Raw genomic sequence first — 27946 nt, 5'->3', positions numbered from 1 at the left:
ATAAGGTTAACGTTCGTGCACTTCAGGACATCTTACCTGGTGCAACTAGCCACCACGACAGAGGTAGGCTACGTTTATCTATGGCTGACCGTTTTTACGTTTAGAAAGTAGGCTACGCATGTTCTTTCATAGCGCAACACGACCTGTCCTTAACCATATCGCAACCTCTTGTCAACCTTATACAATCTGTTGCTGAAGACAAAAGCGCCGTCTCCAGATTGTCGTTACAAATGCGCAGACCTCCTGCATGAGCACACACAGTATTGCTGCTCATTGGAAAACTGAGTTGTCTGTAAAACTCAAAATTACCATGTTATCATTAAATGCGGATGAGGCAACAAATGGAAATATGAACAATATCTAGAATGTTCTGATTTGTTACTTTGATGAGGAAATGGGAAGTCTTGCAAACTTGATTTTATAGATTTTACTTGGTGTTGAATTGCATATTAACAAGAAAAAAATCTCCCCTTTAAACACTTTTGGCCTGAAGTAATTAAATAAGAGTGTGTTAAAGCCTTTCTACAATATTGCTGCAGTAGAAAAGAACAGCAATGGCTAATCAGCAATGGTCAGGGATGGTACTAAAATATATTTTTGTTCATCAGGAAAACTCAATCTCAATCAAGAACACTCTCAATTCGCCTTATTCACATGGCGGCCATTGGCGGCTAAAACGAGGCTACAGGGTACACAAACCATAGGATTGTTATGTTCTATGCATTCACCTGTAGGTGGCATTAATTATATAGTAAGTGTACCCTGTAGCCTCGTTTTGGTTTAAACAATGGCCGCTGTGTGAATAAGGCGAATACTCCCTTTACTTTGCTGTTTGCATCTTTTTGTACATTAAAAACCAATAGGTCGCGACCGCAAAAGGGGTGTTATCTCTATAGGTAGATATGAACAACGTATGACTTATCGCCTGAAAAAAGTTCAGTCAAACGATTTTTTTTCACTTTAATCCCTGACTATAATCATGATATCATATTTTCATGCCGTTTCTCTAGTGGCTGGTAAAAAACTTGAGTGGCTGGTAGATTTTGGAATCCACCAGCCACAGTGGCAGGTAGAAAAAATATTTACACACACACACACACACACACACACACACACACAGAGACAGTACATCTCAGGTCATGCCATATTACGTAGATATCCATCGTAATGTTATTGCATTGTAGTTAAAAGCAATTGGTGACCAACTTTGTAAAGTAGCTCTCTCCTGGCTTGCTTGTGGCAGGTGGTGGAGCTGCTTCTGCTTCGTGGGGCCAACAAGGAGCACCGCAACGTGTCCGACTACACGCCCCTCAGCCTGGCAGCCTCAGGAGGCTACGTCAACATCATCAAGATCCTCCTGAACGCTGGAGCAGAAATTAACTCCAGGTACCATGACTAAACCCCCAGCCCTCTGTCGGGCTCTGTGCGCCCCAAGCATCCAGCTGCCAGTCTAACTGTCAGCATGCATCAGACACCCTTCTATCAGTTTGGGTTGTCTCATCTGAAAAGTGCCCCTCTGTACTGATGTGACCTTATTGAAGGTAGCAAAAACTGAGTGGGAAAAGACTATGATGCATATGTTTAATATTTGCTGGTAAAGACAACATGGATTGAGACGTATCCACTCGTGCAGCATTTGTAACCAACATTTTTATCCAACATTATTATCATTAAAATCTTTGTATTTTTAGCTTAGGAAAACTCCATAGTTTTCAGTGAGAATTTGGCTTGTTCATTTAGATCAATTTGCTAATGATGGGTTTTACTGCATTTTCAAAAAAGTGCTTTATAGCTGGCACTATTACACATAATAAGTAAGGGATAATGTATAGAACGCCGGTCATTATTGGTAAAAAAAGTCCCGACAGGGCGAACCGGACCCCGACGTGCAGCGGAGGGGTCTTGTTCCGCCCTGAAGGGACTTATTTTCCCAATAATGACCGGCGTTCTATACATTATCCCGCTTATTACACGGCTACTTGCCAAAACGAAATAATAAACTCCCCACAATATGACTCTTTAGCCTACATAGCCTAGGCTATAGCCTATTACCGTTCATCGTGGCTTTTGCTGAGAAACAAATAGTTCGCAACAACACACGCTGAACTTGAATCAAACATTCTTTAGAACACAGCTGATCAACCGTCTGCTTTTCACTTTTGAATGAAGTTCCAGTAGTTGTGGAGTGATATGAAAGACCTGAATTAGAAGCACAAACTCTGTTGCCATTGACAGCGGTCATTATTTTTTTCAGAGGTCCTTTAGTGGATAATAATGACCGCTATAACTTTGGGAAATCCCATTCAAGTCAGTGGAGCGTTCTACTTGCATTGTGAAGAGCTGTGTAATAATCTAATAATAATTATCATCATTATCATCATCATAATCACTACTCATAATAATAACCATCATAACAATCATTATGATAATACCGGTATTATGTTAAACAAAATCGCTTGAATTAAGGTTAGTTGAGAAAACATTAACGCTCTGTGTGTTTCTCCTGCAGGACGGGCAGTAAGCTGGGCATCTCTCCTCTGATGCTGGCGGCCATGAATGGGCACGTGCCAGCGGTGAAGCTGCTGCTGGACATGGGCTCAGACATCAACGCCCAGATCGAGACCAACCGCAACACGGCGCTGACGCTGGCCTGCTTCCAGGGCCGCGCAGAGGTGGTCAGCCTGCTGCTGGATCGCAGGGCCAACGTGGAACACCGTGCCAAGGTCGGCCTCAAGCGCCTGTTTTACCTTAGTACCCTCTCTCTTTCTCTCCCCCACTTGGGCTGTTTTAATGCCTTGGCACACTGCAAACTATCTTTAAAAAACAACTGTAATTTTTACTATTAGCACTAACTGTGGACTTGCGTTTGCGCTCTCCCACCACCTTCCTCTCTCAAGTCTCCAGTCACCATCAAAATTTAATCACATGGTCTTGGATTAACAAAAGTAACAGAGATGTCCTCAGATTGATGTATATTTGGCGGTTAACATGTTCAGACTCATCTGAATCATCAAAGGTCTGTAGCAGGTCTCCTCACGTGTCCTCATGTGCCTCCTCTTGTAGACGGGTCTAACTCCACTCATGGAGGCAGCATCAGGTGGCTATGCGGAGGTGGGCCGGGTGCTGCTGGACAAGGGTGCCGATGTGAACGCCCCTCCAGTCCCCTCCTCCAGGGACACGGCTCTCACCATCGCGGCAGACAAGGGCCACTACAAGTTCTGTGAGCTTCTCATCATCAGGTCAGTTCGTTACCTATTCGTTTGTGTCTCATGACGTCACTGTAGCTTTACGCCGCCATCTTTACGACCGATTCGGGCAGCTCAGCCGCCCAGTGGTCACACAACAGCTGACCGTCTGACAGCTAACAGCTGATAACCCACCACAAACTGTTCCCATAAAGTCACAATCACCTTGTTTCCCTTTCCTTCATGTTCTTTCAATGAGTATAAATCATGGAGTGTATAAAATACGTATAAACACATCTTACATTAAAGGACATTATCCAGATTAATGACAGCTATCTGTGAGCTAAATGACACTAAAATGAGTGGTAGGCTAGCTTGCTATCTTAGAACTCACTACATGTAGTAAGAGTAAACTACCACCAAAATCATACATTTGAATTGTTTTTACATAATACTTACATTTCTCATGATTAAATATAAATCCTTGGTGGCCACACTTTCACGTTTTTGACCCATCCAGCTACAGCATATTGATAGGCAGGGGAGCAGTTGAAACACTTTTTAATTAGGTCTAAATGCAATTTAGCCTACAAACCGATCGTACCACACTGAAAGCTAATATTTGGTCACTATAACCTACATCTGTCCTCTGTCAAATACAAATGCATGTCCAGCTTTGAACAAAACCGTTCAGGAATTAGGCCTATTACAGCAAAAGTGGGACGTGCGTTTCATTCCTCCCTCCTCGGGACAGTTGAAACAACATAAGGTGACGAATGAACATAGGCTTAGGCCTAAGACTACAATAATATAAAACGTCCCACAACTTAAAAATTTTACTACATATCATGAATGGTAGGCCTACTCCCAGTAGGGGTTATTTTAGATAGATTGTTGCAGGGCTATAGCCTCTTCGTGCATGTCTGATAACTCATTGCCATCATCGTTTTTGAAACGGTTTTTGAAATATCATGCCCTGTGGATGATTCTGCGATGTTTATAGCTAGAACGGTAAGCTTTCCCATTTATATCATGTTTATATTGTTGGAAATGTCGTTTCACTAGGTTTTTACGTGGGTTAGGCCACGGCACATCCAAATAAGTAGGCCTAGGCTTAACGACCCGGCCGTCAGTCTCCATGGATAACATGGGAAAACTCGACCCCCTGTGGGCCCAAATGCATTTTAATCTTCCTAAAACTGTTTTTCCATGTCTCACCTCCATAAATGATTGTTTAAACACAGATATTTGTGCATTTAATTAAAATACATGGAGTTACAGCCTGGTCGGAACGATTGAAGCTTGTTTCTATCGTCCCGACACAGACATAGCCTATCACTAGGCCTAGCTTGTTTTGCTTTCCATGTAAACAAGCATGCGATATGAAAGTCTGGGATTGTGGAGAACTAAATGGTCTACTGAATAAGCATGAAGTCGAACCTTTAAATGAAAAATACTCATTAGGCTAACAATCAAAAAATAACCTCTAATGAAGTGTACTTTTGCGCATCAAAACTCGTTTATCGTCTGTAACTCCGTGATACAATGACATAGCTGATAGAAGGATGTTAACATGCTCTATGTTTTGACCGAAGGACGTTTGTCTATCATCATTAGCCTACACTCGGAGAAAACTGGAATGTTTCATTCGTCCCGTGTTTCAATCGTCCCAGCTCTCCTATAGGCTAGCCTACTCTTGAATGCCTTCCACTGTAGCCTACGGGAAGGGGTTATGAACAAGATAGGCTATGTATCCTACTGTATATATCGCGGAAAGCCAATTGGGCAAGCCTGGGCAGATCATAAGGGACAAAATAAATCTGGGGGTAACAAATAAGGATCGAAGCCTAAAATTGAAATTTTCTCCACATATCTCTCTCTCACACACATTCAAATGTGCAGTGTGGGCGGCCATACTGGGCGAGATCGGTCGTAAATATGGCGGCGTTCTATTTGATAGTGACGTAGATGGCACCTATGAATAGACCCTTTCAAGAGAGTTCCATTATCAGCATCATAGTTGGCCCCACAAGGCTTCCGTTTTAACATTCCATATGTTATCTTAATGCAGAGGAAGTAGATTGGGAACCAAATAGAACGTTCAAGCATTGTTTTTGTTTTTTATTGTTGAAAGGGTCTATAGCATGAAAATTGAAGTTTGATACCAACATACTGTGCTCTGTGTTAATGCCCTGTGGTTTTGGTACAGGTTGTTCCAAGATTACTAGCCTGGAAGCCAGCCCGAAAACCCCGGCCACAAAATTTGAGGTCGGGAAATTCGGTCTGGACTTGTTCCATTGAGAAGCAACTATGCCCGAACCCGAACCAGTTCGCACCAATCAAATTGTATGGGCGGGCTTTATTCAATGATGGACAGATGAGCAAGTAGGCCACCGCTGCTGTCGCTAGAGAAGCTATAGCTTACATTTAGATTTCACTATTGTGTCTGTTAGCCTTTTGACAGTACAATAACTTTAAAAAAAACGTTCAAAAGCGAAATTAACTAAAACGGCGAGAAGAATTCACGGTAGACTATTTCGTTGCTCTGATTGGTTAGGTCTATCCAATTAAGTGCAGAGGCATTTTTTCCCCGTGTTGGTGGAAACAAACCCAATAATATGTCCCAATGGAGCAGTATCAGACTCAAATTCCGACTAGAATTGAGTATGGCTATGTCAGGCTACAAGGTTAGATGTTTAATTCCTCTCCTTCTTCCTTTGCAGGGGGGCCCACATTGACGTTCATAATAAGAAGGGGAACACTCCTCTATGGCTCGCTGCGAATGGCGGCCATTTTGATGTGGTCCAGCTGCTAGAGCAGTCAGGTGCTGATGTCGACGCTGCAGACAACCGCAAAATCACCCCCCTCATGGCCGCTTTCCGCAAGGTGAGACTTGTATGGCATGTTCATCGACTCATCTCTGGTACCACCACAAAGTTGTAGCTAAGTGGAATTATGTACACATTGAACTGAGCATTGATGCTATCTCAAATTATGTATGGCCACACTGCCACCTAGCTGTAGTCTCATTTTCATGTTGATCTCATTTTCAGGGCCATGTGAAAGTTGTGCAATACTTGGTGAAGGAGGTGAACCAGTTCCCCTCTGACATAGAGTGCATGAGATACATCGCCACAATTGCGGATAAGGTATATACATACGGTCATTGTATTCATCCCTACATTCCCCTCTCATAGTTACCTACATACATTGTGCCGTATAATAGTGGAGTTTGTAAAGGGGGCCCTGGGGATGTTGTGTGCTCTGGGCTGCTGGGATTGGCTGTAAACCGGCCTGCTTTCCACGTTGCAGGAGCTGCTGAAGAAATGCCACCAGTGCATGGAGACCATCGTCAAAGCAAAGGACCAACAGGCGGCAGAGGCCAACAAGAACGCCTGTATCCTCCTCAAAGAGCTCGACCTGGAGAAAGTAAGTGTTTGCAGACTCCTAGGCAGAACTAGGTTAAAACCCTTGGAAGTCTTTTTTTGAGTCATTTTTAGGCTCCATTGAAAATGTGGTATTGGAGTTTAAAGGTTGTATCAGCGATTGCAGTCCCAAAAAAGGCCCAAACATAAATGATCACATTCATCTAATCTTTCCTAACGATCTGCTAGCTGCCCGCCCCATAAGCAGGCTGTCAAAAAAACCTGTCTCTGTAGGCAGCCTAGGCCCTGAGATCTGCACACAAAAACAATTGCTACCAACAAGTGTTAGCAAAATGGCAAGGCAAAATAAAGTGTTCCAACCAATAACCGTCGAGATGCGCGTTCAGAAGAGTTTCAGTTGCACGGGAGGGAGGGGGAGGGAGTAGCGGGCTAGGTCTCTGTTTTGTTTGAACGTCAACAGAAGTGACATTACCCCGCCATCGCTGATACAACCTTTAATGGTTCTCTCCTTTGTGGTATGTAGTCCCGCGAGGAGAGTAAAAAGCAGGCCCTGATTGGTTCTCTCCTTTGTGGTATGTAGTCCCGCGAGGAGAGTAAGAAGCAGGCCCTGATTGCAAAGCGAGAGAAGCGCAAGGAGAAGCGCAAGAAGAAGAAGGAGGAGCAGAAGAGGAAGATGGAGGAGGAGGAGGAGGAGGCCAAAGTGAAGGAGACCTTTGACGTGCAGGACGAGGAGAAAGATTCCGCAGAAGGTTCGTAGCTTTTTTCCTTCTCTCACAGGGCGGTCTTCCAAAAGGAAGCAAAACCCAACAGTTCAGAGTATGTGCAGCAGTTCTGAAGAGACCTAAAAGATCAACTAGAAAACTTACATCTGCAAATCAGAGGAGATGCAGCAAAATTGTGATGCATGTAGAAACACAAAAAATAATTCCATCATCTTTCTCACGGCCATTTTCCACCATTGCCCTGAAACTTCTTTTCAATGTGTTTTGCTTAAATGTTTATTGCTAGGTTGCCAAATCGTCTGTCAGCCCTTTCTTTTTGTAATGTTGCTTGATGCGTCATGTGCCTGTCATAATCTGTTGCAGTGGTTGCTACTGTTTGATGCCTTGTTCTGATTTTAATCAGCGCTGTGTTTTCCATCTCTCTGCAGAGGCGGAGGTGCCCATCGAGCCCCCCAGTGCCACCACCACCACCACCATTGGCATCTCTGCCACCTCTCCCACCTTCACCTCCGCTTTCGGCAAGAAGCGCGCCAGCCTGACCACCATGCCCAGCGCCGGCCGCAAGAACAAGAACAAGAAGCTGAAGGAGGCACCCGGCGCCGTCAACGAGGCCATCGTCCTCCAGGACCCGCAGGTGGCCCTGGCGCAGCAAAAGGCCGACAAAAACAAGATCAACGGCGAGCCTCGGGGTGGCGGGGCGCCGGGCGGCACCAGCGACTCAGACAACTTGGACAGCGGCGACTGCAACAGCGAGAGCAGCAGTGGCAGCGGCGGAAGTAAGAGCCACGAGCTCAGCGACGTCCCCTCGTCCTCGTTCTCCTCCTCCTCCTCATCCTCTTCTTCCTCCTCCTCCGCTCCTCCGGGTCCGGCCAAGATGCAGTCTCCACCGGAGAAGCACCACGGCCTGACCATGCAGATCTCTAGAGAGGAGAAGGTCACCCCGTCTAAGCCACACAGGTAAGGCTTGTTGGCCTAGTTTACTCTACATAGAGTTGTCAAATCTGAAGCATTGGTAGCACTACAAAACATCAGTGAGTCTTAAGCTGATGATACACAAGGCAGCCTTTTGAGCAATGCTGCGGGCCAGCGTTGTTGTTCTGGCACATTCCCATTGATATTGGGCAATAACTGTTTTCTAGAGAACCTGAATCATCAGTAGACACATTGTTATGGTTTTTTTGGTTGCCAGGCAACAATGCTCAAAAAGTTGCTCCAGGTATCATTACCTTTTATTTAGACCATAAAATTAACTGATTGAAGCACAAGCACATTGGGAATATGGTGTTGGGCATAGTGTCACCCTTTCACTGTATAAACACGACACTATATTTCCCCAGGGTCTATGATGTGGAGTCTCACAGTTCTTCGTTCTCATCTGTGAAGACAAACTCACTGCCCATCATCTCACCAAACAACAAGATGAACCTCACCAGCCCCAAAAGGGGTCAGAAGCGAGAGGACGGATGGAAAGAAGTTGTCCGCAGGTAAGCTGAGAACGATTATGGTGGAAAATAATAACGTACAAAGTCGTTTTGGTCTCAAAAAAAGAATGTAGTATAGAGAACATGCAGTAACATGCTAAAGACAGTTGATCTCTAGTTCAGGTGTATGGTTGTTGCATACATAAAAATATAGATTTCTTTTGGAAATTAGTCTTGGCAGAACAGATTCTTTTGAGTGATGTGATGTGATGTGATGGCTATCAAACTCAGTAATTGATGAACTGTCCTGACAGTTGCTCTGTCTCCAGATCGAAGAAGCTCTCGGTCCCGGCCTCTGTGGTCTCCCGCATCATGGGCAGAGGAGGCTGCAACGTCACGGCCATCCAGGACGTGACTGGTGCGCACATCGACGTGGACAAACAGAAGGACAAGAACGGGGAGAGAATGATCACAATCAGGTGAAAATCCACCATATTTCTATCACTCTTTCTTTCCTTTTTTAAAGCATTTGTTGTGACTGCCATTATTCCGCCTTACGAATTGGAATAAGACTATGAGCATGTGCAGGGAATGGTTAATGTTGTTCTGATGCATCCTTGGGTTTCTTGAAAGGCTCTATGTGAATATAATGATTATAATTATTATGATTTCTGTTCCTCTAGGGGAGGCACAGAGTCCACTCGACATGCCGTGCAGCTGATCAATGCCTTGATCCAGGACCCAGCCAAGGAGCTGGAGGACTTGATCCCGCGCAATCACATTCGGCAACCCGGCACGAGCACCCGGATGGGCTCCACGCACACCACCCCCACGGCCTCCAGCTCCACCGTGGCCAGCTCCAGGGGGCTACCGCCTGCCGTGCCGCCCTCCGCCTTGACCTTCCAGTCCGCGGCTGCTGCCAGTGCCCAGCAAGGGGGCAAACTGGGGAAGAACATGTCGTCGGCGCCAGGCGTGCGGCCTCCCTTCGTCTCCCTGCCCCTAGCCTACACGCACCCCCAGCTGGCTCTGCTGGCCATGCAGCAGATCCGCCACCCGCGGCTGCCCATGGCGCAGTTCGGCGGCACCTTCACGCCCTCGCCCAACACGTGGGGCCCGTTCCCGGTGCGCCCTGTGAGCCCCGGGAGCGCCAGTGGCTCGCCCAAACACAACGGCGGCGTTGGCACGACCGCTCCTCGGCCCTCGCCAGTTGGCAGCGCCCACCCTGAGCACGCGTCTCCCTCCGCCGGCGCCGCCCCCCCCACCACGCCCATCTCCACGGCCCCTCCGCTTACGTCTGCTGGCCCTGGCACACACACGCCCTCCTCCGCCAGGAAGCAGCTTTTCGCCGAGCCCAAGGTTGGGTCCGCTCAGCCGTCTGCGGCTATAGCCCCGGCCCAGCATCCCGCCACGCCTGTGACCTTCGCCCCCACCGTGCGCAGGACCCCGCCGCTCCCTCCAGCCTCCTTCACCTCCCCTGCACAACAACAGCAGCAGCAACAGCAACAGCAGCAGCAACAACAACAGCAGCAGCAGCAACAACAACAACAACAACAGCAGCAGCAACAACAACAACAACAACAGCAGCAACAACAACAACAACAACAACAACAGCAGCAACAACAGCACACACCCAGCAAGATGGAGCCCACTTTCTCCAACGGCAAAGACAAGCCCCTGGTTGAGCTGTCCACGGCCGCTGCCTCCACCCAATCTGAGGGCCCCGTCGCCGCGGCGCCCCTACGGTCCTCCCCGACGCCCCAGCCCACCCAGGGAGACGTCCGGCAGCAGATGCCCTCGGGTTTCTCGGCTGGCGACTCCGGTGCTGTCGCTGTCTCCCAGGCCTGTGCTCCGCTGCCAGTCTCTCGGCCCTTGCCCACCAGCAGCCATAACAGCATCCACACCAACATCAGTGGCACCGCGTCTCATTACGCCACATCTGCGCCTGGCGCATCGCATCGTGTGCAGAACGCCGCCTCCGTCTACCCCATCGGCGCCGGAGTGCCCATGCAGGAGCAGCAGGCCGTGTTTGTACCCCCTGGCCCCCCACAGGAGCTGCACAAGCCACAGCCCAACCAGTCCCCCATTCGCATGGCGCCACCTCCTCTGCCCACCTCCACCCACAATGTGGGCATGATGAACGGCTCCCACATGCACCCCCATGGAGCCAAAGCCCAGATGCCGCCCAACTTCGGCCCCAACAACCTCTTCAATCACTTTGGGAGCATCTTCGAGAGCAATCAGGTGGGCCACAACCAGGTGTGGGGAGGCTGCCAGCTGCCCAACCGGACCCCTCCGGAGCAGACCTACAACGCCCCGCCCGCCTATGTGGACGATGCCGGACAGCTGGACGGTGTCATGAACCAGGGCGACAACTCCAAGGCACCAGGCTACCGTTGTGCCCCTCAGAAGATGGCCACACACAGCCCCATTGGTGAGAAATGTTACCACCCCCCACTCTTAAAATGAAACCTCTGTTGGTAAATTGCAATTCCACATTACTGCAAAAAAGATCATATTGCTCATATTCTGCTGTAGATTTGATCACATCTTAAGTGTCATCACATCATTTCAGTAAAAGCCAGTTCTCAATTTCAGTATCCATCTTAAAATATCATCCTTGATAACAGCCTTTTTTGATTAAACCAGAATTTTCGTATTAGATCTTAGACTTTTGCTGTTTTGAAATGTACGCTCGCATATAAATGTATCCCCGTGGTGGAGTGCACACTGAACATGTGACGTGCCCTGTGTGTCCACTCAGGAATGCACCATGTGGATCCCACGGGCAACTCGGGCATGTCGTCCTCCACGGCGCTCACCAGCTTCACCACGAGCATCACGGGCAGCCCTGTGTTCCTGCAGGGCTCGGCCCCGGTGGGCCCCCCCTCCTTCAGCCGCCAGCACTTCTCCCCCCTCCCCTGGGGGGCCTCGTCCTCCTGCAAGAGAATCAGAGGCAAGCGCATCCATCCGTTCATCCGTCCATCCATTTGTCCTTGTTATCTAGTCATTTATTCATCCATCCATCCATCCATCATTAAGCTCCCTAATGGAACAGTAGCCCAGAGAAATGCCTCCCAAAGTGCCTGTCGGGCCGCCGTATGTCCCAGTGAGTCACCGCGTGCTCTCTTGTCTCTGTGTTCCCCATTAGGTGAGTCTCCAGTGCCCTCCGCGTCCACGGGCAACGCGTCTCCTCACTGCACGGCCGCCGGCATGCCGCAGATCCAGGCGAAGGCCATCAGCAGTGCCAGCCAGCAGGACCGTAAAGTGCCCCCGCCCATTGGGACGGAGCGTCTGGCCCGCATACGGCAGACCGGCTCGGTCAACCATACCATCCTGCCCGCCAGCTACACGGCAAATGTAGGGCAGGGAGGCATCTGGTCCTTTGGTGTGGGAAGCGCCACTGGTGAGTAAAAAAAAAAAAAGACAGATTGATAGACGCTCGTTCACTCTACCGTAAGTTTTGGCTTTAGTACAGTTTTTAGTGTAGGGGTGGTTAATAGTGACACTGAGCTTCAGTTATGCCAGAATTTTGTCCTTTTGCCTGTCATTTAAATGAGTCCTTGGTATTCCAGCAGATAGTGGGTAGTGTGTTCTGATGTGGCGTCTTTCTGGTGTGTTCTCCTCTGCAGAGCCCATGGCTGGGTGGTCCCAGCCGCTGATGGGAGGGCACATGATGCCCCAGCAGCTGGCTGACCAGTCCGCCTTCTCCCAGCACCAGGCCATGGAGCGTGATGACACGGGCATCGTGGCCCCATCCAACACCTTCCACCAGCCCGTGCCCACCAACTACATGGATTTCCCCAAGGTTCGACAGCACCGCCGGCCTCCAACTAATATGTTTACTTAGCAGACACTTTTATCCAAAGTGATTTAGAATATAATAACATAATAGCAATAAACAATTACCACAGGCTCTCCTGTTGATTTTCACCGATTCTTCTGGCTTTGGTGTCTCGCTAGGGTTTGCCCATGTCTGTGTATGGCAACACGATGATGCCCCCTCACCCCCCGTTGGCAGAGGCCCCAGGGGGCCCCATGTACAATGGTCTGCATGCCGCCGACCCTGCGTGGAACCCCATTCTCAAAGTGGTGCCCAACTCGGCCGAGAACTCCGATCCTCAGCAGGTAGGAGCTTTGGACCCACAGAGCTTGGTATGATAAAGCAAGCTATTGTTTTCTCTCTGCAAGCATTCCCTACTGTGTTTGCGCAGTTAAGCAGTGCCACAGAGCATGTGGTTTAATACCAATATATCACTCATAGTTAGATGCCATTTTATTGAAAGCAATGGTCTTTGTAGCCCAATTCAATATCAGTTGTGGTTTGATTGTGGATGCTGTTTTTCTGATGAGATCTTGTCATTGCAGGTCTGGACTGGCACCTGGGCTCCTCATGTTGGAAGTGTACACCTGAATCATGTCAACTAAACACAAACCTAGCTGGTAAATAGTAGGACCAGTGAGAGGAAAGTAGGAAAAAGAAAAGAATTAAATTAGAAAAACAAGATTTACTCAGTGACTGAAGACTTTAACCTAAGCGTATCCCCAAATTGCAAAATTATACTTTAAAAATTGACTTAGACACCTTTTGATGTGCCTGACTGAAAAAAAGAGACAGACAGAAAGACGGAAAGGAAAAAAAAACCTCTGGCGTGGGCTTTAAAGCATTTACTCTTGTCTATGAACAAACCAACTGCCTGTTTAACAGGATACATTCTCTGCATAGTATAGCCATTTTGAGATAAGAAGCCCACGTATAGTGGGGCTGGAGGGCTCAGTAGGTCTGTGCACTATTTATACCCAGCCATGACCTAGATGATTACTCACAGAGAGAAATCAGACCTTTAGAAAGGTAAATACATGTATAATTGTTTACATACTGAAAAAAGGGTTAAAAAATGAGAGTAAATTTCATGTCGTATAGTGGCTCTACTTTATGTAGCCTGTATTAATGTGAAATATTTACCTTAATATTCAATAAAGATGTTCATTAAGATATTCAGTAACATCAGCTGTCTTGGCTGTCATTGGGGGGAAAAAATCATACGCTCTGCTGGTTAATGGGTTTTTGGGGTGTTTTATTTTGTGTCTGTACTTGTTTTTGGTCAGTGGGGCAATAGATGGATTAGATGGCCAGAGTTTAGTGTGACAGCCGCATGCATAGGGCAAGAGGTTTCACTTTGTTGGACCGTAAAGGAAGAGACTTCCAACACATCTAATAAATACTCTATAGCTATTTGTCTGTATATTACTATATAATCTAGATATCTATATATGCATACTATCCCATTTAAAGTGATTCAAGCCAAGCTAGGTGTACCAAATAATCAACTTTAAAAAACTGTGGTCACTGTACTGTTTGTCTGTATTAAATACGCTACAAGTCTGTTTCTTTAGTTTGTCTGAAGAACTCGCTCTTTGATGGGCAGTGATGAAATTGACAAGTATCAGGGGGGTATTCCAAGTACGTGGTTTAGTGGCAAACCTGGGTAAGTTGACTAAGAGTAAGTGGTAAACCTCCTACAACAACAGCCCTATGGCATTGTTTTGGTAGGAGAATGAAGCCATACAGCTCTTCTATCCAGAGGTTTACCACTTACTGAGTTAACTTAACCCAGGTTAGTCACTAAACCACGTACTTGGAATACCCCCCTGGTCTGTTGGTTGTACAGTTACTGTACCTTGATATTCATACTTCATAAGTAACTTGTCTGTAACAGATGGATTACTATAACTTAATGTGATATGCCTGACAGATTTGCAAAATGTCAAAGGTCTGTTTGAGAGCCTTAACACATTTAACCTTCACTGGGAGTGAACAGGAAGTCAGTTGCAGCGGCTGGCAACACTGTTTTACAGTGTCATAACACTGTAATATGAGTTGCAGAACCTGAACCTATTGATGTAACACCCAACCTTAGAATCCAACCCTGAAGTGAGCCATTTATCATACTAAGCCAAAAAAATGGGTGCAGTCAACATTTCCCTGCCACGAGTAAGCGGTCACGAGTTAGAACTGAGTTTATAAAAAGTCTTGTAGATTACTGTATGTGGTGGATTAATACTACGTGGCACGGTGATCATTAACAACAGTATGTGGTGGCTTGTTGAAACTGAAGTGCGGAATGGTGTGCAGTACAAGGATGTTTACACACCAGATACAAGCACGATACACAAACAATGACCTCACTCAACAGACGATTGCGACACCAGACATAGCCCCGCCCCTTAACTCTGTTTTCCTATATCTCTGGCACGTGGTCTTCTCTGCACATGAAGCAGCGTCTCTGCATCATACGTTCCCTGTAAGTAAAGCACGGCTCTTCAACTCCTAAGGTTTTTTTTGGTGGTAGGGTTTAGTCGTGTTGAAGAACAGCATTTATTCACAACAGCTAAGACGTAGTTCTGAAGATTCCATCACATCTTAGCTCAAAAATGTACTCCAACGGCACCGTTGTGTCAAGCTGTCCTATTCCAAGTCGAGTAGTGCCCCCAGAAAACTGGACACAGCTGCCAGAGCCTTTGGGTCAGACTCCCGGAGGAACTCTCTTCTCCACGACACCTGGAGGTAAGTTAAGGACACCAGAAGTGACACTGAAGAGTGCCATCAGTCTTATAAGAAACTTTAACGTTAGTTTAACGTATTTCGCCATTCTCCCTGGCAGGCCTAACAATGAGTTGCAAGCAGAAGGCTGTAGGACTTAAAGTAATTTCAAACTGTGATAAGCCAGAGAACTGAAATTGAGCATTTGTTGAGAATGTTCTTTTTAGATTGAGGCTGCAGACACGATGAATCAAAGTACACAAGGTCTTTTTTGCTAATGCTATCGTGCAGCCTTCAGTTTCACTTCTGCTAGAAAGGAGAAGTTTTGCATTAATGTGATGACGTGTCACACGTATAAATTGTCATTGGAAGTAATACTTAGCATCAAAGTATCATATCTTGTGGTGTAACAACTTTAACACTTTGCCGTGATATACAATGTGTGGATTTGTGAATACGAATTCCGATTTGAAAAGCAGATGAACTGCAGACAAACTATGTCACCTGATCAGACATTCTCTATTTGCTTTAGCCATCTACTGCAATTATGTGCTTTGGCAAAAAAAATAAAAAACAATTCCCAACAGGAACCAGAATTATCTACGACCGGAAGTTCCTGCTGCACTGTAGGAACTCTCCACTGGCACGCACCCCTCCTTCCTGTTTACCCCAGATACCTGGGGTCACCATGCCCACGCAGCACCCCATGGGGAAACTGGAAGAACAGGATGAAAGCGGCAAAGACGTCGCAGGTGAGACTGCTTCTCCCTCTACCATCCAGCAACCTCACAGACACCTGACTGCTCTCACACATGTTCAGGCACATAGGTGTCAGGTTAGTGTGTATGTGCACGTGAAAGAGTTGTTAAACCACAGCCTTAGGCAGAAACCTCAAGCATTGATTTTTAAGTCCACATTTTTTGTTGTTGGCCCGTGCAAATAAATGAATTCTTAGAAGACCTAGTAGGCATATGAGCACATGGCAAGTTTCAAGGTTGAATGAGCAGTGTAATCAGTGAGAAAGGTAAACAGAGATACATCTGATTTGCTTGATTGGCAAAGCTCCCATTTCTCACATGAGGAATGACTCATTTGGCAATGGGTTTGTTGTATGTTCTGAGGAGGAATGGCTCAGTGACCTTGGCTAACTGTATGAAGTTCTGAGAGTCCTGATCCTCCACTTTTTTCTCTTTCTGCAGCTGATGACAGCCAGTTTGTGATGGACATGTGAGCTGACCAGGCTGTTTTGTTTCCATGGAGGCAGAAAGCATGAGTTGTTTGACCCCTGAGAGGATTATTGTCCGGATATCCTCTTCTTTGAATTCCTATAGAGAAAACACATGGTGTGATGGATAAAGTTGAAATCTACATAGAAATGTAGATTTTAACGATTTAAATGAATCTATGTTGATGATAACTGGTCAGAATACCATCTGTAAGATGGAAACATTAATACCCTGCTTTAACTTGGTGTTGGCTGCAACCTTTTCTTTGCCAGTAGGGGTTAATATACAGTTATGACTGGTTTGAGGTGAGGTGCAGGTTTTACGGTGTAATTTTATGTGAACCACAGTAAGGAGGATGGAGCGGGCTATGTCTCTTCTGTGTTACAAGAGCTATGGGAGTTTATACACCCTGTTACTCTAATTCATTTGAGGGGGTGGGGGGTGTGATGTTTGTACATTGAGTAATAAAAAGCACAAAAATAATATCTCTGTTTTGAGTTAGGGTTGGCACATTTGATTTGTGAAAATCCGGGACATTCATGCTTGCTGCGCGCGGCCGGTAGTTGTTAGGTGATGCTGATGGTTAAGGTAAACTTTCGTTTCGCAGGTCTGCATTACAACCAATCAAATAAGCGCATGCCTGCCTCTGACAGCAGGATACAATCAAGATTAAAAAAATAGTAGGATTGCAGGAGCGGAACATAGGTTTTATTGAAAGTGAAACTAGGTAATACTTAGGTAAAATAGAAGTGCCTTTGCACCAAAAAACGGGATATTTAGTGTCCCGGGAAAGATTATCAATTTTCCAGGACAGACATTAAAAAAAGAGAACAATCCCGGGAAAACCAGAACGTGTGGTAACCCTATTTTGAGTGTCTTTTTAAAACTATAACTCATTAAAATGATCATCCAGCCCAATTTGTATTCAGTGTACAAACCCATTAACAAGCACAACAAACAAGAACATCTTGCTGAATGCTGAAAGTTTCCCCTCACAGTTTCACTTCTCAAAACGTAGCTGTATGCAGTGAAAGTGCAGCGCCGGTGGTTTCCCATAGCATTTTGAGGAAAAGAAACATACCAGATGTGATCGTCACATAAATGTTTAGGTGGCATGCACTGTAGGGTTCCCTGGCCTACAGGGATACTACACAGGACACAGCACACTCACTGTACTCACAAGACACTGTACACACTCATTGTAAAAACATTTAAGGTTGATACTTGCCTCTTGCTTTTATTGGTAAAATGTTGCATTCTACCTCAACCACAACAGCACAGCAGGTATGACCCTGACTTGCACATTCAAAAATTAGTGTCAATGAGGGTAACAGTATCTTGGGCATTGTAGGTAGTAATTCAATTTTAACAATAAAATAGTGTTAGTTATGAAAGGGAAGAATACCTTTAAAACATTTTTTGGAAATTAATGGACTGGATAACTCCCCAGAGTCAAAGAAAATATGTGCTAGCAGTTATCAGGTCATTAAAATGTTTACTAGCCTCTCTTGCTCTCTTGAGTTGATTGTTTGAACTACATCCAATAAATGAGTCCGCTCTAAATGGGTTGATGTGAAGAGTGATATCACGTTGTTGCTTTAGTTTTAAGATTATTTGATATGACAAAAATATTTCAAATATATTTTAAATAATATCTATTTCATTGTTTTGATAGTGCTTCACATGCAGGACTGCCGTCCGTGCATGCGCAACTGAAACGCAGAAACTGTTCTCATGAATGATTTTATATGAGCTAGTGCTATTACCTATCTTTTTCTGTTTATGGCTAGTACTGACATATCCGGATTGTTGAATGAATCGAGTGCAGGAAAATATGCCTTTATATGAGTATGCGGACTTTGAGGTAATGAAAAGTATTGGTAACATTGAGACAGTTAGATATGGCATGTAACCCTTTGTGTAGGAGGTGCGACTAACGTTAGCTGTAACGTTAAGGTATTAGTACTACGTAAAGCAGCTTCCTCATATCGTGCACTCCTGAAGCATTGAGGTTCTCCATGTATCGTTTAGTAGGCATACTACTCCTGTGCTTAGACGTTTTCATCGTGGTCTGTGCCGAAGCGCTGATTTAAGGTGTGCAGTTTGTTCCATGTTTGCGAATTAGCAAATTTAGCTGACAGGATCTGGGCTGGCTCGATTTGGAATGAGTGGCGAAGCTGACTACCCAGAAAGTGATACAAAGAAGCGTCCTTTATTCCTCGTGGTTATTGCATTTCGATGTTGTATCTAGTGACCGGTGATTAATAAGACTGCAAAGTAGTTGCAACCGAAAAGGTATCAGGTACCAGGGACATCCATACCATAAAAGAAAGATCATAATCTGCGTAGATACATTGCAGAAATGATGGTTGTGAAAGTAGTGAAGGCACTATTCAACATAATTAGTTAAAGCTCATAAAGCTCACAACTATATGATGGCTTTATACTGTCAATGCTATAATGACGATTTTATTATAGCATAGCATGGTGTATATATATATATTATATATATATATACTCTGCCTGTCCGCCATGCATAGATTTATAGACATATTGCGTCTATTACTGATGATTATTCCTTAAAGAAAGAAAGGTGGTGGTCGTGGACTGGACAATGTATGTGTCAACTGTGTCAATTTTTGGCTGCATAACAGACAAAGATGGTAATTAACGAACAGTAGCTGTGAATGACATGTCAATCAAAATAAACCTAGAATGCAATCCAAGAGATTCTTTTTTTTCCCCTTTGCCATGTTTCTACAGTACATGCAAACCATGGGTTGTACACAGAACTTAAAATAAATGGAAGGTGATAAGAAAAATATCGTAGATTAGTATGAATACTTGAGGTCAAAAGGAAAGACCTTTGTTTTGAAGTTCCATTTTCTGATCACCCGGAAGTTTTGGTGGTGGTAGTTATTGTTGCACCGTTCAGACTGCCCCCTGGACGGTCTGAACTCAGTTGCGCATCAGAAATAACCTTATTTCTGAATCGTTTTTCTTACGAAGGTATGAGAGTTTCTACTGTCGTGACATAGAAATGTGTGAGAAAGAAAGTGAATTTAAGATTCTATTTACTCCAGGGCACGTGGAATTAATAAAGGTGAGCTTTATCATTTAAACGGTGCTCAGTACCAACACGTGCATGCTAGCTAGCAGCTCAATGAAAAATAAATGTATGTCGTGTGATCATTACGTTAATTTTAAGAAGTAAAAAAAACGTTTATGTGTCATCATTTATATTTGAACTAACATTATCTAGAGTGGAGAGATGTGTTTTGCTGCCTTGGAAAACGCACCGGAATTGACAGGATATAACGTTAGGTGATGGTTTGTAAATATTCAGTGGGTGGACCTCTATATTCAATGCAGTGGTCGCGAAAGGGTCTCTCATTCTTTATGTCTGCTTGGCTGCCATGATGATTATTTATGCTGCTGAAATGACAATTGTACAAGCTATAACTCCTTATAGTTTGTGGACTCTTATTCTGCGAGTGTGTTATGTAATGGGTGTCTTTTTGGTGCAGTTTCACAGGTTCTTGTGTGGCTGAATCACGTTGTTCCTCCATCAAGTCATAAACAAATGACAACAGCAACTCTAAATAAACATCCAAATTTATCCCTCTCAATTCTAAACGTGTATATTTGCCTAGCAGATGATGCTGGAATCTAGGTTCCAAAGATATTTCTGACTGAATAGATTATCCCAGATTACACACCACAGATTGGCAAATCGCAGTGCCATGTGTGTTTTCTGCTCTTACATAAAGAGAATCAGTGCTTGCAGATTATCTGTTTCTAATTGCATGTCAAACTCAGTATAGTGAGATAGGGAGATACTTGACACAGTTTCAGTGCATGCAACTTTGAAGTAACTTGAAGCACAGGTATAGTGTTGGAAATTGTGGTGGTTCTTTTTACAGGAGAATGTGGCCATCCCATACAGACGTGTGCTAATAACAGGTGCCACAGGCCTACTTGGACGGGCTGTGTATAAAGAGTTCCAGAACAATGCCTGGGATGCTTTGGGTACTGGCTATTCACGGGCACGGCCTCGCTTTCTCAAGTGCAATTTACTGGATGAGGAGGCCTTGCGGTCATTAATCCAGCAGTTTCAGGTATGTTGTTTAAGACATACATCAAGTATTATCCCCAGAAATATATGTGATATATACTATACACACACACACATGCTCCTTGTTGGTGCCCCCCCCCAATCCCAATCCTCCCCCACCTTTCTTATGCAGCCCTTGCCACTTAATCTACTAAACCCCTCTTCTACTGTACTTTTTACCCCCCCCCCCCCCCCCCCATAAATGCACAAATAGGCAGACACCAGACATCATTTCACTGCATTTCTTACATCCAGTAACTATATGCATGTGACAATACACTTCCTTGTATATATATATATATATATATATATATATATAATATAAATATAATAGATTTTTACTCACATATACTTTATTGTTTGTTTTTTCCAGCCCCATGTGATTGTGCACTGTGCGGCAGAGAGGAGGCCAGATGTGGTGGAACGCCACACTGAAGCTGCCTTCAACCTCAATGTCCACACATCAGCCACTCTGGCTAAAGAGGCAGGTCAGTCGAACCAGTTTTAATCTCAAGACATGATGACATGGGGCATGGTGTTCCTTATGGCAAATTAGGATCTGGTAGACTCTACCAGTCCATATACCGGTACACTCGAACGTACATACTGTTGTTGAATAACAGATGTCTTCTCATAATTGTTATTTTACTGCTGTGTTGAAAGTGAATAGTTGTGTTCTGTATGCACTATAACACTGGGCACATGAACTTTAGTCTGTAAGCGCTGTCTACTAGAAACAGAAGAAAATGTCTAAATATTTACTGACCTTGTCTTGTGCATGTTGTTTATCACCTTACAGCTGGGATCTTCCTCATCTACATCAGCACTGATTATGTATTTGATGGCCGTAACCCTCCCTACGGGGAGAATGATGCCCCCAACCCCTTAAACCTCTATGGCAAATCCAAGCTGGAGGGAGAGCGGGAAGTCCTGAGACATAACCCAGGTCTGTAAGCTACCCTCATCTCTTGATTTCACATTGTCATCCAATTCAACGGTCTGTTTGGCTTGTGGTCAGTTTGCCGTCCGTGCATTAAGGATAAAGCTCTTTTAACTGGAGATTTTCACTGAAGTTTTCTTTTCTTTTTTTGTATTTTATTTAATATTTAATTATTTTAATTATTTTTATATTATTTATTATCCTTTATTTTACCAGAAGAGTCCCATTGAGTTCTTAATCTCTTTTTTTCAACGGATAATGTGACAGTTCTTCATCTATGTTTTATTGTGTGATGTGAGTAGGTTCACAACTTCGCCGATGTGAATGTTGCATAACATTGTACCACTGATGTGCCTGCATGTTATGCTGTGCTAGTCTTTAATTGGATAATGACATTTGTTCCTGGTGGGTGATGTAAGCATTTTGCTTTGGCGTGTGCCAGGGGCTGCCATCCTGCGGGTGCCCATCCTGTACGGCGAGGTGGAGCGTGTGGACGAGAGCGCGGTCACCGTGCTGTGGGACCGCGTACAGGAGGGCGCCGACAGCTGCACCATCGACCACTGCCAGCAGCGCTTCCCCACCTACAGCAGCGACGTGGCTCGCGTCTGCAGGCTGATGGCCGAGAGGAGACTGCAGGTCAGTGAGCTTCACACACCTGGAGCCAACTAGCAGCTACAGTTCTCTTATCAGAAGCCAACTAGCAGCTCGAGTTCCCTTATCAAAAGCCAACTAGCAGCTACAGTTCTCTTATCAGAAGCCAACTAGCAGCTAGAGTTCCCTTATCAAAAGCCAACTAGCAGCTAGAGTTCCCTTATCAAAAGCCAACTAGCAGCTAGATTGGAGTTCCCTTATCAAAAGCCAACTAGCAGCTAGACTGGAGTTTCCTTATCAGAACTACCAGGTCTTTTAATCCCTCTCCACATATTACTTAAGTCTTTAATTACACATCAAGGTTTACTTCTTATGACTTCATTTTTTCTTTTCCTTTCACTTGCATACTTATGGTTCATACTGTGGCGTGTAGCGCACAGCACACATGTTTTATTTTTATCTTGATTGATTTTATTTAAAAAAAATATCTATGCCTTTTCTTCTAGGAGCCCTCATTGCAAGGCATCTTCCATTATTCCGGTAAAGAGCAGATGACCAAATACGAGATAGCGTGTGCAATCGCAGATGCTTTTAATCTACCCAGCAGTCACCTCATACCGGTAAGAGTTTTTCATATTCCTCTGTCTTATTTTCCTTGTGTATTACAACAGCAGTGTCTCAGACATAGGAATCTGCCTGGCTATAAGTATATATATACTCTTTTGATCCCGTGAGGGAAATTTGGTCTCTGCATTTATCCCAATCCGTGAATTAGTGAAACACACTCAGCACACAGTCAACACAGTGAGGTGAAGCACACACTAGTCCCGGCGCAGTGAGCTGCCTGCTACAACAGCGGTGCTTGGGGAGCAGTGAGGGGATAGGTGCCTTGCTCAAGGGCACTTCAGCTGTTCCTACTGGTCTGGGGTTCGAACCGGCAACCCTCCGGTTACAAGTCCGATGCGCTAACCAGTAGGCCACGGCTGCCCCTAAAGTGTATCCTCTTGGATGTGTGATGGTGGTCAGTGGGTGCTGTGCTGAGCAGTGAGTAAACCTCATTTGACGTCCCAATACCTTAAGAGATGTGCTAGTGACAGACCACAAGTGCCCATGGTTTCTAGCATCCTTGCTAGCACGCCCACCTCCTACCGGACTCAAGCTCCAAGGCTATGAGTTTAAGTCTGCTGTGAGACTGCTTGTCTACACAACGCAGGTCACAGCAGAGCACAGCTAAATTTATGTAATTTGTGTGTCATCACAAAATGTATGTGCAACCACATTTTTTTCTGTACCATTACTTTCTTTTGAGTCAATGTATTTTGTATGCTTTCAAAAATAGTAACTCAAACGTAGTAGCGCTATAACTGTATCAGTTGTTCTGTATTTAGGTTGTACCCAAGCAGTGTCCTTGTGTTTGCTTCACATTTCTTCTTTTGTGGACACTGCAGTCTTTGGGGGCTCAGTGGGACAGTGTGGTTCCTCTGAACACTTGATTGGTTCCTATACATGGCACGAAGTTGTTCTTTACCTCCAGCCTAGCCGTAATAATGCCATAATCACGATTTTGATAAATTTACATCTTTTTACATCTAACACTTTATGAAGTCAGACCTGCATTTACAGCTCCCGCCCTGTAGAGGGAGGTATTGATCAATTTTCCTCACTTGTGTTATTGCAAAACACCTCACCATGATGAGAGAATAGTAAAACAGAAATGTATAGAACTGAAAAGCCATTCCATGTGAAAAGGGTATACCAGTGCATTGATTACCTGGAGTCTGTCAATAAGGCTGGACATCTACATGAGCCATCAAATCCATTGAATTCAAGAAGTATTGAGAGATAAAATGGGCCTCAGTAGGATGTAGACAGTACTGAACAAAACTCTAGAAGTGTGGCTGTGGAATGAATCATAGCACATGTTTATCATATTCTTAATTTGATTGGCCTAAAATGATGAAACCTACTGCTTACGAGCTCACATGCTAACCAACCATAAAAGCTGTTGGTGTTGAAATGCATGCAAATACTGAATATGTATCAGGCACACATACAGTACAGGCCAAACGTTTGGACACACCTTCTCATTTCAATGCGTTTTCTTTATTTTCATGACTATTTACATTGTAGATTCTTACTGAAGGCATCAAAACTATAAATGAATGCAAAGTTATTTGGCCCACAGATGAATATTTGTCAAGTTATGGCTTGCTGAATATGGTATTATTTAAAAAAAAAAATAGCAACTTGAATATAAGACATGTTTTCAGTTATTTCACATTTTTTTGTTAAGTACATAATTCCATGTGTTCATTAATAGTTTTGATGAATCTACAATGTAAATAGTCATGAAAATAAAGGAAACTGAATGACAAGGTGTGTCCAAACTTTTGGCCTGTACTGTAGATGCGCACTGAGAGGTTGAAATGCACATGGTTTGATTGGATTGGATCGTCTTTAAAGGGACACCAGGCAACGTTTTCGTGTTAATTAATCATCTTTGTAAGTCCGTATATGTTTAAATTACTCATTACAGGTCAAATGGAGACTCTCTCGCCCATCCCTACTGCCTGTAGGAAGAATATCCCACTTGCAAGTTCAGTGTATCGTAACCGCCGACCTGCAGTCTCACAAAGTCTCAGACATCGCGAGAAGCAGGATCAGTTTACATCCTGCATCTACAGCACAGAGGCAGGCTAACAAAATGCTAGCGATTTGTTGCAAACATGTGTATAATGGCAGAGCCGGCGAATAAGCTGCGAAAACCCTTGACGGAAGATGCAAAGAAAAGGAAAAGAGCTTCAGACCGAGCGAGGGCTCGCGCACGTATCGACACATACAGATGCTAGGGGGAGTTTTGTAGAGAAAAAGCATCAGGCTTGCCTGGTATCCCTTTAATGTCTATCATAAACAATAATAAACAAATGCAAGTTGATCTATAACTTGTTAAGAAACCCAACAGCTAATGGGACAAATTATCTTAGGTATCTGTTAAACCTGGCCAGCTTAAGAAAAGTCTACCTCCTCCCTGATGGCAGGAGGCTCAACTCTGAGTGGAGTGGGTGTGGGTGTTGCAAAATGGCATTGTTTTTTTGTGTGGCTCTGACCTCATACTGTACAAATACCCAATGCATTTGAGGTTAGCGCTAGTGATCTTCTAACAGAGTAAACATTTTAAAACATTATGTGAAGCTGGAGATGAAAATGATAGCTATGAAGTGAAATTAAAATGTGACTTGCAACAAACTCTAGCACAAAAAAACAATTCAGCCAAGGTCCTCCATGTTTATGACCTTGGTGCTATTAGCTTGAGCTTGTGGTGCATTGGTTGCGAATGCTGTAATATGACATGTATGCAATAACTCTGTGTGTGTGTGTGTTTCTCCAGCTGACGGAGCAGCCTGCGGGTGCAGGGGCACAGCGGCCCCAGAACGCTCAGCTGGAGTGCTCGCGGCTAGAGCTGCTGGGCCTGAGCGTGGAGCCCACACCCTTCAAGATGGCCATCCGAGATGTGCTCTGGCCCTTCCTCCAGGACAAGCGCTGCCGGCAGACCGCCTTTCACTGAAGGGTTACCACTCCTCTGGAACTAGAGAGAAAGAGAATGCATTCCTAAAACAGTAGTGATCTTTCATGTGACTTGGAATAGTTTTAGCTGAAGTTACCAGTTGAGTGTTTGCACAGTTATTTTTTCCCAATCCTGTGATGGAACAGATACACGCTCAACCTACTTTGGACTATTTTATGTTTCTGTGCAAGATGTAATATTGATAATCATTTGGGGATCACAACAACTGCCATTTTGTTTGATCAACTCTTTTTTTGGTGTTGGCTTTTGATGTGGGTCTACCAGTTCAAAATACTCTCATAATTTACATTGTTTCTGTGAGAAAGCACTCCTGCTGTGGGCTTTGCCTTGCTTGAAGGTTGATGTGATGTCTGTGCTAGCAGGCCTACTGAAATGATATCACCCCAAAATGAAGTACGGTTATGAAGGTGTGAAGGTACTTTATCTCGACACTGAGTGCAATAGTTGAGTTGCTATGTTGGCTTTTCTGAGGGAACAGTTGAAGAATACAGTATGTTTTGAATTCTGGGGTTGAACCCTTTTGAAAGCACTGTTTTCTCACGTTGGTGCTCGGTGACCACCAATTATGTATAAGATAAAAAAAAAATATTTGACTGAGCATCTGGCTATATATGCTTAAATAATAAAAAAAAGTAATATTGAAACAAAAAACCTCATCTGTTTTGTTTTCTCTATGGTCATATGACAGTTAAGTGGGTGTAGGACATGCTTACAATACAATATGTACAAATGTGGGGTGGTATTTTAACACTATACAATGTCTAATAATATACAGTACTGTTGTTTTAGCAATGTTATGATGACCATATATTTTTATTTCTCATTGTCTTTTAGAATTCAACCAGAAGATAGAGGGAATATATACATATATAGTGCATTTCTGATTCAGATTCTAGTCTTTTGCATCCATTCGATTGGTTGTTTTTGCAGTGTTATAATGACCAATCTCGCAAGGGGGAAGCTGAAGCCGGTTGGTACTGGCACTGGTTCTGGCTCTGACACTTTGACAGATCGAAGATCTCATTGAAAAGCTACAGCTGGAAGAGTTCATCGTCACCTAGTGAAAAATGTGGCCAAAGGTTTCTATTCAAAAAACCTTGATGAGGCAAGCTGACACTGTATTACCACCTAGGAATACAATGAAGGGGGTCCCCAGAGATGTACAATACTTTTCAGGTGGCTCCTCCACTTTGTGCCATACCAAAATGCTCTTGATACCGCCGTGTCAGTTTTAGGGCGAGCCACGGTCAAGTCAGCAGCCGATCTCGAGAGCCCCATTGTAGCTGTGTCTACCAGCAGCTTCTAGCAGGGCGACATGCCCATCAGTGGCCTGGATAGGGAACGACAGCTCCATCAAGAAACTTCCCTCTTGGGTAATTGGTCATTATAACACTGCTAAAACAACAAATGTAATGGTAACTTGAGACTGAAATTTACAAAACCCTAGAGGGGTCATTGCAAGATATTTATTGGTATGTAACAAGAAAACGTGTGCTCATTTTACTAAATTGTGTGCACATTTTACTAAATTGTGCTCTTATTTTAATTGTTGTAAATTGTGTACAATTTAGTAAAATGTGCTCACGATTTAGTAAAATGAGCACACAATATACTAAATTGTGCACACAATCAAGTAAAATGAGACCACAATTTAGTAAAATGAGCGCACATTTTCTCGGTACACAAAAATATCTTGCAATGACACCTCCTGGGCTCCGTAGAAATTGGTATGACTGGTATCAGATCATTTTATGTGCTTAAATGGCCTACTGTGTACATATTTCCTGTGTTCTCTGGTTTTATTCTAATTAAGAAAGTGAGAAATAAACAATATGGTCTTTATTAGCCTGACGAGCCTGCCGCTAGGGTGCGTCTATTTCTAGGCTAGGTCTTTATAGTATTGCTGAGACAAATCATGTAAGGTGCCTGAGATTTTTGCACAGTACTGTATATTTTTATTTTTGTATGCCATTTTATTTTATGTGATCATGTAAACAATATTCTAGTGTTCAATGCATTCAAAGCTACAGGAGACAAAGGGAGGAGGAGGATTTCTCAGAAATAATTACCATTGTAGCCTATTTCTTAATTCCATGGTACTTTGACATTGAGTAAGTGATGATTGAAGTGAAGACAGGATTAGGCTCTTGTGCAAGTTAATGTTTTACCAGCAATTCTCTAATCAGCCCCCCCCCCCCCCCTCCCCTTCCCTCCCCTCCCCTCCCCTGGTGGAC

At 44.3% G+C, this 27946-nt stretch overlaps 3 protein-coding genes across 9 annotated transcripts in view; all 3 read left to right on the top strand.

The window, feature by feature from the left end:
- ankhd1 (ankyrin repeat and KH domain containing 1) overlaps positions 1-13717 on the top strand; it is a 35472-nt gene extending 21755 nt beyond the window's left edge. For 3 of the 5 annotated variants that reach the window (XM_076275087.1, XM_076275086.1, XM_076275085.1), the window contains exons 19-34: positions 1244-1386; positions 2510-2723; positions 3064-3239; positions 5909-6071; positions 6239-6334; positions 6498-6614; positions 7152-7320; positions 7722-8250; positions 8631-8777; positions 9029-9193; positions 9398-11145; positions 11476-11667; positions 11863-12117; positions 12344-12519; positions 12675-12839; positions 13080-13717. In XM_076275087.1, coding sequence (XP_076131202.1) covers positions 1244-1386; positions 2510-2723; positions 3064-3239; positions 5909-6071; positions 6239-6334; positions 6498-6614; positions 7152-7320; positions 7722-8250; positions 8631-8777; positions 9029-9193; positions 9398-11145; positions 11476-11667; positions 11863-12117; positions 12344-12519; positions 12675-12839; positions 13080-13139 — 4515 coding nt within the window. In that variant the 3' untranslated portion in view covers positions 13140-13717. The remainder of the gene's footprint in view (positions 1-1243; positions 1387-2509; positions 2724-3063; positions 3240-5908; positions 6072-6238; positions 6335-6497; positions 6615-7151; positions 7321-7721; positions 8251-8630; positions 8778-9028; positions 9194-9397; positions 11146-11475; positions 11668-11862; positions 12118-12343; positions 12520-12674; positions 12840-13079) is intronic. The other 2 variants (XM_076275089.1, XM_076275088.1) reach the window with 1 other exon arrangement.
- Positions 13718-14821: 1104 nt separating this feature from the next.
- On the top strand, positions 14822-26339 carry mat2b (methionine adenosyltransferase 2 non-catalytic beta subunit methionine). 3 transcript variants are annotated; one of them, XM_076275244.1, is made up of 7 exons: positions 14822-15016; positions 20405-20599; positions 20969-21083; positions 21395-21541; positions 21978-22171; positions 22633-22746; positions 25515-26339. In XM_076275244.1, the coding sequence occupies exons 1-7, from the start codon at positions 14837-14839 to the stop codon at positions 25689-25691; spliced, it is 1122 nt and encodes a 373-aa protein (XP_076131359.1). In that variant the 5' UTR covers positions 14822-14836; the 3' UTR covers positions 25692-26339. The 3 variants fall into 3 exon arrangements, with proteins under 3 accessions (XP_076131359.1, XP_076131361.1, XP_076131360.1); XM_076275246.1 differs by lacking the exon at positions 14822-15016 and adding an exon at positions 17072-18345; XM_076275245.1 differs by lacking the exon at positions 14822-15016 and adding an exon at positions 17072-19584.
- On the top strand, positions 14974-16966 carry LOC143112864 (eukaryotic translation initiation factor 4E-binding protein 3-like). Its single transcript, XM_076275247.1, has 3 exons — positions 14974-15279; positions 15843-16007; positions 16455-16966. The coding sequence occupies exons 1-3, from the start codon at positions 15147-15149 to the stop codon at positions 16484-16486; spliced, it is 330 nt and encodes a 109-aa protein (XP_076131362.1). The 5' UTR covers positions 14974-15146; the 3' UTR covers positions 16487-16966.
- Positions 26340-27946: the final 1607 nt, after the last annotated feature.

The sequence above is a fragment of the Alosa pseudoharengus genome, unplaced genomic scaffold (assembly GCF_046254945.1).
Source record: "Alosa pseudoharengus isolate Yale_2024_CS ecotype anadromous, Long Island Sound unplaced genomic scaffold, YU_APseudo_1.1 YU_APseudo_1.1_scf_8, whole genome shotgun sequence".
Taxonomy (NCBI): domain Eukaryota; kingdom Metazoa; phylum Chordata; class Actinopteri; order Clupeiformes; family Clupeidae; genus Alosa; species Alosa pseudoharengus.
This window is presented reverse-complemented; position numbering and strand designations above follow the sequence as displayed.

What these genes read in the sequence shown, in the direction of transcription:
- mat2b (XM_076275244.1), top strand. Translation starts at nt 14,837, where the DNA reads ATGGTGTGCAGTACAAGGATGTTTACACACCAGATACAAGCACGATAC. An exon ending in CATTAATCCAGCAGTTTCAG is followed by an intron (nt 20,600 to 20,968) that starts GTATGTTGTTTA and finishes TGTTTTTTCCAG; the next exon opens with CCCCATGTGATTGTGCACTG. An exon ending in TGGCCGAGAGGAGACTGCAG is followed by an intron (nt 22,172 to 22,632) that starts GTCAGTGAGCTT and finishes CTTTTCTTCTAG; the next exon opens with GAGCCCTCATTGCAAGGCAT.
- LOC143112864 (XM_076275247.1), top strand. Translation starts at nt 15,147, where the DNA reads ATGTACTCCAACGGCACCGTTGTGTCAAGCTGTCCTATTCCAAGTCGA. An exon ending in CTTCTCCACGACACCTGGAG is followed by an intron (nt 15,280 to 15,842) that starts GTAAGTTAAGGA and finishes AATTCCCAACAG; the next exon opens with GAACCAGAATTATCTACGAC. An exon ending in AAGCGGCAAAGACGTCGCAG is followed by an intron (nt 16,008 to 16,454) that starts GTGAGACTGCTT and finishes CTCTTTCTGCAG; the next exon opens with CTGATGACAGCCAGTTTGTG.